The following is a 14775-nucleotide window of genomic DNA, read 5'->3' on the forward strand; positions in this document are numbered from 1 at the left end:
ATAGAGGCTGAGGCCTGAGCTTCTCCAAGGCTTGCTAAGGCGTTAGACCTTAATGAAGTCAGGAAATGTGGAGTGAGGAGAAGGTGTTACGTGTGGAAGAGTGGGAGAACAAAGGTGTGCAGGGGTCAACGTGGGGCAAGAGACTTTGAGAGTATGAGCAATAGGGAAAGGCTGAATAGGCTGGAGCTATTTTCGGAGGCTGAGGGGTGACCTTATAGGAGTTTATAAAATCATGAGGGGCATGGATAGGATGAATAGATAGGGTGGGGGAGTCCAAAACTAGAGGGCATAGATTTAAGGTGAGAGGCAGAAGATTTAAAAGGGACCTAAGTGGCACTTTTTCAAGCAGAGGGCGGTGCGTATATGGGATGAGCTGCCAGAAGAAGTGGTGGAGGCTGGTACAATTACAATATTTAAAAGGCATCTGGATGGGTGTATGAATAGAAAGGGTTTAGAGGGATATGGGTCAAATGCTGGCAAATGGGACTAGATTTATTTAAGATATCTGGTCGGCATGGACGGGTTGGGCCAAAGGGTCTGTTTCCATGCTGCGTGACTCTAAGAGGTCTCTGAGGGACTGGGGGACGTACAGCTGTTCTCTCCCAAGGGAAGGTGAACGAGAGGCAGAGAATTGAGTGTTTGCAGGATAGGGGTGGGGAATGGTCCCTGGGACCCAGGACAATTACAGCGTGGGGTGGGGTGGGAAAATGTTGGCAGTGGGGGTGTGACAGAGGAGCAGTGTGGATCGGGGGGAGGGGGGATTTAGGGGTGGTGAATCCACGTGATGCTGCTAATCCAGTGCAAGGCTGACTATCTGATGTGACAGCAGTGATCCGGTACAACGTTGGAGATCCGGTGTGACAAATTCAGCACGAGACTGGTGATCTGGGGTTATGGGTTTTTGTTGGGGGTTGCGGTGGTTTGGACCGGCGAGAGCCCCCTCTATTGCAGAATGTCCATTCTGACCCAACAAAGCCACAGGGTTTGAACCAAAATTCAAAAACAAATAATTCTGTTGTTAATTTTTTTTTTAAAAACACCAAGAGTGAATAAATGGAGGGAAAAACTACAAGAGTAACTGGAGCAAAGCACTTCAGAAAATCTGGATTAGATCTGGAAATATCCAACAGGTCGGAACATTTGAACTCTTTCTCAAAAGTACAATGTTGATGGTGTTTTGCTGAGAGATTTGCAGGGTAAAGATTCGTGTTTTGACATGTGATGCTAAGCAATGGCTCTAAGTACAACATGACACACACTGTATATGGTGTTGGAGATGTTTGTTTGAAGGATTCTGTATTCACTCTAGTTTTAGCTGTCGGGTCTAACTGGAGTCTGTTCCTACTCTGAGTTGGAATTGGAATCACTCCCAGGTTAATGGTTAAAACCATGTTTCAGCCTGACAGAGAGACCCATGATGTTACTGGTAACTTCACCGTGGAGCCTGGGTGTTTAAATTGTGGGCTGTTTTAAGATGCTCTGTGACTGAAGCAGCTTCTATTTTTGTTTGTGTGTTTTTTGCCGGGTGTTTGAATGTCGGGTTGAATGGGCCTGCCAGGCTGTGGGTCTGTACCGTCTCTGTGGATCAGCCGCTGTGAAGAAAGAGCTCCGAGACTCCTTTGAGCGTGACAGTGCATCTGTCGATCTCTCTGAGGAAATCTACCCCGACATTAACGTCATCACAGGTGAGCAACAAAGTGAGAGTGCCCTCTGACCCTGGCCGAGGCAGAACCCCTGACCTCTGACCCTGCTTGGGAGAGCCCTCAACCTCTGCCTCTAGCCAGGTGAATTCTTGACCTTTGACTCTTGTGACGGGTGTCCTCGACCTCTGACCCTGGCAGGTGAGATAGCCCTCGACCTCTGACCCTGATGGTGGGCAAACTGAATCTTTGACACTGGCAGGGGAGCCCTTGAACCATGACCCTGGCCTTTGAAACTGTCTGACATTTCAGGGGGGTAGCGAGGTGTTAGGGCAGGAAGCAGGGGTGGAGACCCTGACCTCTGACCCTGACAGGAAGGGTGCACCAATGCCCTTTGACCCAGGTAGAGAGGCAGCAGTCCCCATCTGCACATTGCATTGATGTAGGTTGGTTTGGTTGTCCTGACAATAGTACTCGTAAAATCTTCATGTCCCCTTCTGCTCATCGTGCCTGTACTGGTCCATTGGGAGCACTGTCCAAGTGTTTCCCGCACCACCAGCTGTCTTTCCAGAACCCTGTAAATCTCTCCCATCCACCTCCGTCCTTTCTGGAGTTACTGTTGAATCTGCTTCTCTTTCAGACAGTGCTGTCTGGGTCACCAACTCTCCCTGACCCAACCTCCTCCCCTGCCCCTCCTCCATACCACCCCCTCCCTACTCATCCCATACCCCTTCTTTTGTGTTGTAATTTCGAGAGGAAAGTATATTTACCCCTTTGCTGTCACGTTGCTGTTTACAGTCTTAGAGGATCATGGATCATAAGGATCATCAAGCTGTGGTTAAATCTGGTGACATTCGCATTCAGGCCAGAAATCAGGAAGAATTCCTTCACAAAAGACAAAGCAACTCCTGGCGTGCATCCCTGGGGCAGGCTTTTGAAATATTCATTTCTCCCCAAGCTGGGGCAGGGTGGGCATTTATTATTCATTTCTAACTTCCACTTGAGGTGGGCCTTCTAGTTGAACCACTGCAGTCCATGTGGTCTCACAGTGTCTTTGAGATAGTGAGCTCGAGTGTCTGAGCTGTGCTTCCGAGACAGGGGCTGTCATAAGCTGAGAGACCAAGAGACAAACACACAGCACTAACATCCAATCAGGAGGACACAGAGAGAAAGATGGTACCTGGGAATTAACTGCAAGTTGATGAGTATTTTTGATTTTGATTTGATTTATTATTGTCCCATGAACCTAGGTACAGTGAAAAGTTTTGTTTTGTATGCAGAACAGGCAGATCATACCATACAAAGTCCATTAGGGTAATAGAACAGAGCGAGGAATACTATGTTATGGCTGCAGAGAAGGTGCACAAAGACTGAAATCAACATTAGATTTAAAATTTGAGAGGTCTGTTCAGATATCAATGAGGAAAATATCCTTGAATCTGTTGCTCCACGTGTGTAAGCTTTTGTATGTTCTGCCTGATGGAAGAGGCTGGAAGGGATTGTTACTGCTTTGAGAAGGGTCTTTGATGTTGGCTGCCTTTCTGCTGCAATGAGATGTATAGTGAGAAGTTTCCTTCAGTTAACTGAAGTCTACCTGTAATATTAGACAGCAAATATTTTCCTGTTTCGAATTTTACAGCAGAGCTTAAGAATTATATAAAATATTAAAAGTAACGTGCATATTCAGTAGCCAACTGCTAACGCAGTTCCACAGGGCTACCTCAACCAGAAGTAATTTTAAACTTTTCAAAGTTCCCTTCAAATTTGGATACAGGACAGTTCTTTCAGAACCTGCTTGCAATAATCATTCCTGATTGTATTGGAGTTTGGCGAAAAGCATTAGGGAAATGTAGGAACCAGAAATATTGAAGGCATCTATTCCTGATCTCACCTGTCTATCTCTGTCTTAGTCACCCGCACACTGCATCCTATCTCAATTCTTGTCCCCAGTTCCCTACCTGAATCCCATCTTCCTGCTCTCTCTCACAGGCTGTTCCGACTGCCCCAATATTTCTTCCTCACCCTCATCCTGCTCTCCAATCTCCCCCTGCCTGCCAATCTCCTGATGTCTCCCTTTCCTGCCTTTCTGTCTCTCCAGACACCTCTCCTGCTGTCAGCCAGCTCTCTGTGTCTCCCTGTCTGTCTCTACCCCTTCCCCTATTTACATTTCTCTGACACCTTCTTCCCCCCCTCACCCCATACCATCTCACAGCTCCCTCCCCTTGATGTGATTGTGAATGTGTGAGGTATATGGGGAGCTGGAGCAATGGAGGAGAGTGTGGGACCCACCAAACTTTGCCCACTCTGTAACTGTTGCTTCCCTCCGTCACAGGCATCCTCAAGGACTACCTCCGGGAGCTGCCATCGCCCCTTATCACCAAGACTCTGTACGAGGTGGTGCTGAAGGCCACTGCTGCGTGGCCCTTGAAGATGACCATGGGCATGCCAGATGCCAGTCCCAGTGCCCCCAACGCTGTGGCTCTGCTTGATTGCCTGCCTGAAGCCGAGAAGGTAAGGAGCCCTGGTTTCAGCAGCGACTTCCCCCTCCCGCAACGCCCCCGTCCCGCCCAGTTGTGTCCCAGTGGGAACCCCACACAGCTCACTCCACCTCCCCGCGAGACTGAGGGATGTAATTTTTTGATTTTGATTTGATTTATCATTGTCACGTATACCTAGGTACGGTGAAAAGTTTGTTTTGCGTGCAGCACAGGCAGATCATACCATACGAAGTGCATTAGGGCAATAGAACAGAGCGAGGAATACAATGTTACAACTGCTGAGAAGGTGCACAAGGAGCGAGATCAACATTAATTTTGAAATTTGAGAGGTTAATTCAGAAGTTTAATAACAGCAGGGAAGAAGGTGTGGTTTGAACCTGTGGTACGTGTGTTTGAGCTTTTGTATCTTCTACCTAACGGAAGAGATTGGAAGAGATTATAACCAGGGTGGGAGGGGTCTTTGATTACTTTGGCTGCCTTCCCAAGGCAGCAAGAGGTGCAGGTAGAGTCAATGGATGGAAGGTTGGTTTGTGTGATGGACTGGGCTGCGCTCACAACCCTGTAGTTTCTTATGGTCCTGGGCAGAGCAGTTGGATAGAATTGGTGAGAGTCTTTCTGGATATGCCAAATTTCCTTAACCTCCTAATGAAGGAGAGGCATTTAAGGATCTTGCGAAGATTTGTAGCTTGGGCTGTGGATGAAGTTTTTAGTTTGCTCACCGAGCTGGCTGGTTATCGCATGCTAGGTAACATCATCAGTGCGGTCTCTGATGAAGCGATGTTGTTCTACTCTACTTGGAATTTGTATGATCCAGTCTGTTAAGTTGGGTGATGTCACTTCCAGTTTTGTTCTGCATGGGTTTGTATAAAGGGTCTAATTCCACATGTCTATTGATAGCATTACGGGATGAAAACCAGGCCTCTAGGAATTCCTGTGCGTGTCTGTTGTTGGCTTGAGCTAGGATGGTCACGTCGTCCCAGGTAGACTGACGACCTTCATTGTCTGAGCACACTGAGATGAGGGCCCGTTCGTGGGTCGTGTCGTTCAACTGGAACAACGTGACCATCCTAGCTCAAGCCAACGCACAGGAATTCCTAGAGGCCTGGTTTTCAACCCGCAACGCTATCAACAAACATGTGGAATTAGACCCTATATACAAACCCATGCAGAACAAATCCAGAAATGACACCACCCAACTTAACAGACTGGACCATACAAATTCCAGGTGGAGTAGAACAACATTGCTTCATCAGAGGCCGCACTGATGATGTTAGCTAGCATGCGACAACCAGCCAGCTCGGTGAGCAGGCCAACAACCTGAAGGAGAGGCGTGTTGGAGACAGTAAGGACTGCAGATGCTGGAAGCTAGAGTCAACACATGTGGAGCTAGAAAACCACAGTCGGTTAGACAGCATCCGAGAAACAGGAAAGACCGGCTGTGCTTTTCCAGCTCCACATTTGTTGTCTGGAAGTAGAGGTGTAATTGGATGAGGACGAGTTGCATTTGTTTGGGAGTGGACAGAATCCTTATGGGACTGTCTGGATGGGTTAGAGAGTGACTACGCTTTGAGATTAGGGAGGCCTGTAAGAGCAGAAGGTGGCTGTGCTGTCGAAGTTACACATATCCACAGGAACGACAGAAACTTGTTCCTCCATACAGAGTGCCAAGCTCAATCTTCAGCAATCTTCTTGTTTACTGCAACTCCCTTGCCCTCTTGTGGTGACATATGGAAAGTACTCAATAATTTATCACATGTCTGCCTAATTCCCAGATTAATCCTGAGTTTCCGATGTTTGTTTTTCCCACACATTTTCCAGTGGACCTTGAATGGAGAGACATGTAGCTTGTGGATCAGGTTGTGACACACAATCCCACTTATTTTTAAATAATTATTTGCTTTGGATAGAGAGGCAGGCAGACAAATTTAATTATTCCTCATTTTCCTGTCACCCGACAGAGCACCTTCAGGCTGAATGACCTATTCAAGGGAACAGAGGAGGCCGTTCGGCCCCTTCGAGCCCAGATCCTTGCTAATCACTTACCACAGTGCCATTTCGAGACCATAAGAAATAGGACTACAGGTGTAGGCCATTCGGCCCCTTGGGCCTGCTACACTGTTCAATAGGATCATGGCTGATCCCCCATTCCTCACGTCCACTTTACTGCCTTTCCTCATAACCGTTGATTCCCCGACTGATCTAGAATCTCTCTCAGCCTTAAATATACACAAGGACTCTGGCCTTCATAGCTCTCTGTGGCATGGAGTTCCAAAGACTCTCAACCCTCTGAGAGAAGAAATTCCTCCTCATCTCAGTCTTAAATTGGCATCCCTTTATTCTGAGACTCTCCCTCCAGTCCTAGACTCTCCGATGATGGAAAACATCTTCTCAGCACTTACACTGACAAGCCCCTTAAGAATCCACATGTTTCAATGAGATCACCTCTCTTTCTTCTAAACTCTAGTGAGTAGAGTCCCAACCTGTTTAGCCTTTGCTCATAAGGCAGTTCCTCCATACTGGGGTTCATCCTAGTGAACCTTCTCTGAACTACCTCGTAGAATCCCTACAGCGTGTAAGCAGGCCATTAGGCCCATGGAGACCACACCAACTCTCTGAAAAGCATCCCATCCGGACCCACCTTATCCCTGTAGCCCTGCATTTCCAAAGACTAATCCACTTAGCCAACACATTCCTGGACAATATGGGACAATTTAGCATGGCCAATCCACCTAACCTGCACATCTTTGGACTGCGGGAGGAAACTGGAGCATCCAGATGAAACCCATACAGACACGGGGAGAATGTGCAAACTCCACACAGACAGTCACCCAAGGGTGGAATTGAACCTGAGTCCCTGGCGCTGAGAGGCAGCAGTGCTAACCACTGAGCCACCATCTGGATCCTCACTTTTCCCACCGATCCCCATTGACGTACGTTATTTTTGAAGAGTTGCATCTTTGTTTTGTAAGTCACCTAGTGACCAGTAACCCGTTCTCCTTGCCCAACTCCATTTGAAAGTTAATTTTCATTATTTTTAAGAACAAAACCCTCGCATCCTTTCCAGAGCAGTGTTGGTAAGGGAGCAGGGAGATGCCTGGTAAATCTTTGACTTGAATGGTGACCTCAGCGATCCTTAAAACTTTTCCTTTGTTTTCAGACCATAGTGATCTCTCTATTTATGGAGGACTAGTTACTGCTGTAATGGAGAATACTAAGGATGAAATACTGAAAGAGATTCAGTTTTAAAAACAATTCCAATGCCCAGCTGGGCTGTAATGAGAAACAACTTCCAAGGAAATCATGCCAAATTTCTATCAATGTGTTATTTTTTGATGGGGTGGGGATTCATGTGCTGTGTACCAGTGGTCCCCCTCCAGGGTACGGTTGTCACAAACTCCCTCCCACTATCTGGCACGGTGGCTCAGTGGTTAGCGCTGCTGCCTTACAGAGCCAGGGACCTGGGTTCGATTCCACCCTTAGGCAACTGTCTGTGTGGAGTTTGCACATCCTCCCTGCGTCTGCATGGGTTTCCTCCGGGTGACCCGGTTTCCTCCCACAGTCCAGAGATGTGCACGCTATGGTGGATTGGCCATGCAAAATTGCTCATAGTGTCCAGGGATATGTAGATTAGGTGGGTTAGTCATGGGAAACACTGGGTTACAGCGTTAGGGTAGGGGGTGGGTCTGGGGGGGTATGCTCTTTGGAGGATTGGTGTGGAATTGATGGGCCAAATGGCCTGCTTCCACACTGCAGAATCTATAACTCTGTACTCATAGCCACCTTGTCTGTATCCAGGTCCTCCAGTCTGGCACCTGCCCCCGTCCCCCACACCAAAACCTTTGGAGTACTGTGTATAGTTCTGGTCTCCCTTGTACAGGAAGGATTCATTAAAGTGGAGACAAGATTTAAAAGGAAGTTACTGCTATTGGAGGGTTTGAGTAAAAAGGAGAGGCTGAATAAGCTGGGAATTTTTTCCCTGAAGCACAGGAGGCTGAGGGCTCACCATTGAGAAGCCCAGGCTAATGCTCTGGGGTTTGAAACCCACCATGGCAACTGGTGATACATAAATCCACTCAATAAGAGTGGAAATGAAAGCTAGTCTCAGTGATGGTGACGACAAAAACACATCTGTGGCTCACAAATGTCCTTTAGGGACGGAAATCTGCCTTCCTTACCCAGCTTGTGACTCCAGACCCAGAGCAATGAGGTTGACTCTGAACTGCCCTCTGCAATGCGTCTAGTCACCACTCAGCTCAAGGGCAATTAGGGAGAGGCAGTAAACAGTGAGATCCACATCCTATCATCAAAAAATTTTCAGTGAGAGGGAGGTTGTCAGTGTTGGTCTGTGTGTGCCAACTGTACTGTTGGGTCTGTATAATGGGTGTGTTGCATTACTGTGTTTCCTCCAGGCCACTCTAACCCTGCTCCTTGACCATCTGAGCCTGGTGGCTTCCCTCCAAGACTCCAACAAGATGACATGCCAGAACCTGGCTGTCTGCTTTGGGCCTGTACTCCTAGGCCAGAAGCAGGAAGCCTCTCAGTCTGGCAGCCGTACATCCTGTCAGGACCTCACCAGTGCCGTGGACTTCAAGATGCACATCGAGGTTCTGCACTACCTGCTGCAACTGTGGCCCAGTAAGTATTGGGAGACGCGTTCTCGGGGCACCATATTCTCATTCTAGTTGGGAGGAGTTACTAACTCTATTGCAAAATGGCTGGGCTCCTCTACTCTCCGAGAGATTAACTCGAGTTTAGCACATGCCCAACTCGGAGTTAGCTGGTCTTACCTCAGAGGCTACTGGAGATGATCCTATGATGTTCGGAGGGAAGGGTTTGCCTCCAGTGTCAGTGTCCAGGGATGAGCCGGTACACATCAGGATGCTCTGCAAGTTGATGCCACTGCCAAGATTGGTCTTTCTTGCCCATCCCTCATGGCAGTGAAGACTTGCCAGGCCCACCACAAAAGGAGGTGAAGATCCCAAGCAGGTTAGTGTAGGACTGGAGTCACATGGTGGACACCCCACTCCATTTCTGAAGAAGGGTCCTGACCGAAACATCAACTTTCCTGTTCCCCTGATGCTGCCTGGCCTGCTGTGTTCCTCCAGCTCCCCACCTTGTTATCGCTGTTCCTTCCCACGAAGGGAGTTAGGCGAAATGCCCACTTTTCCCGATCCCAGTGAACCCAGCTCATTATTTCCAGATGATTTTCAAACCGATTTTGAATTCTTGGTCAGGATTTACATTCTGTGCGTTGACAAGCAGTCCGGCCTAGTGAACGATCCCAGGGCAGCTGTGGGTAAAGAGGTATTGGGGCAGGAGACAGGTCTCAGGGGTGTTGGCTGAATCGCAAAGGGGATGGTGGACCATTGTTTGATTCTGCAAAGATTGCTAGAAAATACTGCTGCCCACCCCCGACCCTCACCCGTTGGTTTCTCTCTTCTATTATAGTGTAGAGTTTTCCTTTGTACCTAACACCATGCTGTCCCTGTCCTGGCAGTAATTGATGAGGACAGTGTAGAGGAAGTTTTACTCTGTATCTAACCAGTGCTGTCCCTGTCCTGGGAGTGTTTGGGGGGTATAGAGGGAGCTTTATTTTATGTTTTGAAAGAGTGGAGGGAGCCGTACTTTGTATGTGTCAGGGACAGCACCGGGTTAGTGTCAAGGAAGTCCTACTGCCAGCTTGCTTCCAGTTTTGAAGAGTAGAGGGAGCTTTACTCTGTTTCTAACCCTGTACTTGAAATATTTGGGGAAAATGTTGAGGAAACTTTACTTTCAGTTCGAAAAGGTAGAGAAAGCTTTACTCGCTACCTAACCCTGTGCTGTCCCTTTCCTGGGAGTGTTTGATGGGGACAGTGTACAGGGAGCTTTACTCTTTATCTAACCCCATGCTGTCCCTGTCCTGGGAGTGTTTGGTGGAGACAGTGTCGAGCAAGCTTTACTTTCAGTTTAAAAGAGTAGAGAGATCTTTACTTTGGATCTAACCCTGTCCTGGGATGGGGACAGTGTTGATGGAGCTTTACTCTGTAACTAACCCTGTGTTGTACTTGTCCTGGGAGTGTTTCAGGGGCCAGTATCTCTAACCTTGACAGTGTCAGTGCTGAGGCAAGTTCAAAGCATTAATCCACTTTGCTGTAGAGGAGCTTGAATTATTCCATGCTCCTGTTTAAAATTAGTACTTATTTGTTTCTTCTCCCTTAAGCGGAGAGTTGTGGCGCAGTGGGTAGTGCCCCTGCCTCTGACCCAGAAGCTGTCCTCTTCGATGGTGACTTAATAATGAATAAAACGACAGGCTGTAAAACTTTCCAAATCCAGCAGGTAGGAGCAGGGCTGACTGACCGTGGAAGACATGGAACAATCCAATGGAAGTCATAGTCATAGATCATAGAATCCCTACAGTGTGGAAACAGGCCCTTCGGCCCAACAAGTTCACACTGACCCTTGGAGCAACCCACCCAGACCCATCCCTCTATAACCCACCTAATCTACACATCCCTGAAAACTACAGGTAACTTAGCATGGCCAATCCACCCTAACCTGCACATCTTTGGACTGTGGGAGGAAACCGGAGCACCTGGAGGAAACCCACGCAGACACAGGGAGATTGTGCAAACTCCACACAGACTGTCACCCGAAGTGTTTGGACTAACCCTCGGAAAAGAGAATGGGAGCAGGGACAGAGTGGTTCCAATGCTGAACGTGGAGTAAATGAGGTGAAAAGGGGGGAGGCTGATAAGTGAGGAAGGAATCGAGTGTTATGCAAATAGGAGGAGCATAAGCAGCCAGCATGGTCCTGCTGGGCTGAATGGCCTGCCTCTGAGTGGGTGACTATATTTTCCGGTGGGACCTTCTCCCTGATTTTGCGTTTTGTGTCCCTGCAGGTGACCGGACCAAAGTGAAACGGGACAGGGTGTTGGAACAGTCGCAGGCCTCCCACCGCCAGGCCTCAGCCGCGGCCCCGGCCCCGGCCCCGGCCCCTGCCCCCGATGAGGTGGTTTGTCGGAGCCGGACGGGGCGAGCCGCTGGCTCATCCCGGAACCGCCATGCCGGGGACTGGAGCGGTTGTGGCAGGAGCTACCTTGGCCAGGCCGAGGGTAGCCGGGGTACTGAGCTGGGCAGGGGCATCAAGGACACGGAGGGGGAGGAAGAGGAGGAGGAAGCCAACCGCAGGCAAGATGGCAGCTCCTACCCCAGCAGAAGCAGCGAGCTGGACTTTGAGTCATCCATCATGGGCCGGACGAAGGACTTTGACAGTCTGATCGCTGATATCGAGCGGGAGTTGGCCAAAAAAATCATCTTCCTCTAAACTTCGAGCCTGACCGTTGGTGAAGGTGGAGCCCAGTCTGTAACCAGCTGCTGAGCTGAGAGCCCAGGGCCTGGGCCAGTGACCGGATGATGCCAAAGGGGTGCCATGCGCCATGAAACCATATTTCCCAGGTCACCAAGCCAGCGTGTGCAATTCCCACTGTGCAATATGTGACTGTGAGGGGCATTAGCCCGAATTTAGGTTCGGTGCCACTTCATGGGAAATTGGCTGCTTGATTTGGTCACATTTACTGAATGGCCCCACCGCTGCTGCTCCACCCCGGGGGTGGGGGAGGGCGGGTGGGGATGGGGGGGAGGGTGAAGGGTTGAGGGGGAAGTGGTGGGGAAGTTCAGCTGGAAACACTCAGTGTCACGGAACCTCAGGCTGGGAAATGCTGAGCTAAATCAGAAAGATTCACAAGCCTCCCTCAGAATGGTCTGGAGGGATCCACCCCACTCTGTTCTCCCCCTACGTCCTCCTCCTCCTCTTCCCTACACATCTCCTCCTTTTTCCTAGACATCCCTCCCATCTCTCTGTCTCGGTCTCTGTCTCCCTCCCTCTCTCACCTCCTGCTTCCCATCACTCTCCTCTTGTCTCCTTTCCCCTTCCTCCCTCCTTTCTCTGTCTGTCTATTCTCCCTCCTCTCCCCCTTTCCCTCTCTGTCTCTCTCTCTGTCCTCTCTCCTCTCCCCCTTTCACTCTCTGTCTGTCTCTCTCTCTCTCTGTCCTCCCTCCTCTCCCCCTTTCACACTCTGTCTCTCTCTGTCCTCCCTCCCCTCCCCCTTTCACTCTCTGTCTCTCTCCGTCCTCCCTCCCCTCCCCCTTTCACTCTCTGTCTCTCTCTAGCTCTCATTCGGTGCTGAGGGTTTTGAGTCAGGCTGGCCATGATATTGAGGAGGGTGGGGTCTCGCTGACTTGTTTCCACTTACCTGACTGAGTGCCAACTCAGCTTACAGCTCGGCGTCACTCTCTGTGGCTTTCCCCCACCAGTTGCTGGTATCCTTTTCGGAATGCTTTGCCGTCCCAATGTGGTGGTTTTCTGTGGTGCCTACAGCTCTGTTTATTGCCTGGGGATTCCCTGTCCCACCTCCACTCTTTAATATTTATGTCCTGCTCCATATTCCCCGCCAGTGCTGTCTCTTCCTGGGGCACTTGAGTGGCCTCCCTGTGCCATCATCAACTCCTCAAAAAATAAAACCCAGGGTCACACAACTGCCCCATTCCAGCCTTGGGCAGTGTGAAACCAAGTGGGGTTTCACTGCCAAGTGACTTCAGAACCGTTCCAGCACTTCCCTCGTTTAGCACATTCAGTCAATCCCCCACGGAGCGAGGAACTGTGTCAATGTGGTCCCCAGCCAGTACAAGTGGCAGATAATTTGGAAATCATTACCCTGCGTGTGTTTAGTGGGCCTTGAAATAGCCCCACGGCTGGGGGGTTGGGGGGGTGCGGAATGTGAATGAAATCATGTTCCTGGAGCTGGCCCCAGGCTGAGACCCCTTGATCTGTCCCCCTCTACCCCAGTTAGACCTCATTGAAATATATAAGATTCCCGGGGGATCTGACATGGTAGATGTGGAAAGGTTGTTTCCCCATGGGGCGGGGGGAGTCCAGGACTAGACGGAATCATCACAGTGTCAAGGTTATCCATTTAAGACAGAAGTGAGGAGCAATTTCTTCCCAGAGGGGAGTGAATCTGTGGAGGGCTGTCGAGGTTGGGTCATTCAGTATTTTCAAGGCTGAGATGGAGAGATTTTTAATCAGGAAGTGGAAATCAGAGATTATGGGGAGGGTTTGGGAAATGGCAGGAAAGTGGAGCTGAGGATTATCAGATCAGCCACAGTATCACAGAGTGGCCTACTCCATTCCTACGTATTATGTCACGCTGTCCATATTGGCCACTGTGCATTTGGCCATTGTGCCAAGCTCCTGACCCCAAGAGGAGATGACCATGGTCCCTGCACCTTTCAAAGTTGTACCCCACCCCTGTCCAAATGTGGCACCTGTAGAAATGGCAACAGGGGAAATGGAAAACTGTCCCTTTATTTGTGTACTAGTCAAGACCTCCTCACTCCATCAAAACGTTTGCAGGGAAATTAATGTCTTCATTGTCACAAGACCTCTTTAAACTGACCCCCTTCCCCACAGCCCATCACTGATACCATCCACATCCCATACCTCCCAGGCCATTTCCCTACCCCACTGTTCCCCCTCCCCATGTCCCTAGTGCCTCACCCAAAAGGTCACTCTGAGGCCAAGATTTCTGGAGAAACTCAGCAGATCCGGCAACATCTATGCAGAGAGAAAGCAGAGTTCATGTTTTGGGCCCGGTGACCCTTCTTCAGAACTCTTCCTCATATCCAGACCCAAGACGTTAGCTCTATTACTGTATCCACTAGTGCTGTCTGACCTGCTGAGTTTCTCCAGCACACTCTCTGTGTTTGTCGGGTAATGCTGCTCTCCATGGCCCAGGGTTGGTAAATACTCCTTCAGGGTGAACGGCAGACCCAGGAAAGAGGGCGGCAGGTTTGGGGAGTTACACTGAGGATTCCCGGGCAGTTTACTGAGGTGACCCTCGTGGTTCTCATGCAGTCAGATGACAAGCCCAGGAAGGAGCAGCCAGTTCATCATCCTCACTGAAACATACACTAGACCGGAGAGTGAGAGCTTCACTTCGACATGGAAACTCACTAAATAATGTGTAGACAATCCACGTGTTATCTGTAAATGTGCTGGATGACAGTGTATACTCAGATTACAGGAGAGACAGGAGGTTAGCGAGTCTGATCACTGGTACTGCATGCTGTAAGTGTCTGCTGCACCCGTGTTTGTTTCAAACTCCTACTGCTCCCACCGTCTCTCTTTGTTTTTCTCTCTTGCTCTCTCTCTCCCCCTATCTGTCTCTTCCCTGTTTCATCCTCAATCTGTGTCTCTTTCCCTCTGTCCTTTCCCCTTTGTCTCCCCCTCAGTCCCTCTCCTCCTCTCTCCTTCTTTCTCAGGACTTCTTTCTCTCTTCCTCCCTACACTCTCTGTGCCTCCATCTCTCCCTTTCTCTCTGCTGAGTCCTGACCCCTCTCTGTCTCGCCCCCTTGCTGTGGGGGTGTCTCCCCTCTCCCTCTCCCTCTCCCTCTCCCCTTTTTCTCCCCTCTCTCCACTTCCTCCCTCCCTTTTTCGTCCCTTTGTCTTTCCCCCTGTCTCTATCATTATCCCTCTCTCCATCTCTAACTCTTCCCTCCTTTTCTGTCTCACACTGCTTCCCTCTCTCTCTCTTCCCTCTTCTCCCCTCCCTCTCTCTGTCTGTCCCCCCTCTCTGAACTGGATGGTATCAGAGATGGAG

General features: G+C 49.6%; 1 protein-coding gene across 1 annotated transcript in view; it reads left to right on the forward strand.

Moving 5' to 3' along the window:
* LOC109920494 (rho GTPase-activating protein SYDE1-like) overlaps nucleotides 1–11718 on the forward strand; it is a 60802-nt gene extending 49084 nt beyond the window's left edge. Inside the window, exons 5-8 of the mRNA XM_048617761.1 lie at nucleotides 1559–1685; nucleotides 3973–4151; nucleotides 8548–8773; nucleotides 11017–11718. Of these exons, the coding sequence (XP_048473718.1) occupies nucleotides 1559–1685; nucleotides 3973–4151; nucleotides 8548–8773; nucleotides 11017–11441 (957 nt within the window). The 3' untranslated portion in view covers nucleotides 11442–11718. The remainder of the gene's footprint in view (nucleotides 1–1558; nucleotides 1686–3972; nucleotides 4152–8547; nucleotides 8774–11016) is intronic.
* The last annotated feature ends 3057 nt before the right edge of the window (nucleotides 11719–14775 follow it).

Source organism: Rhincodon typus, chromosome 38 (assembly GCF_021869965.1).
Source record: "Rhincodon typus isolate 14 chromosome 38, sRhiTyp1.1, whole genome shotgun sequence".
In the NCBI taxonomy this organism is placed as follows: Eukaryota; Metazoa; Chordata; class Chondrichthyes; order Orectolobiformes; family Rhincodontidae; genus Rhincodon; species Rhincodon typus.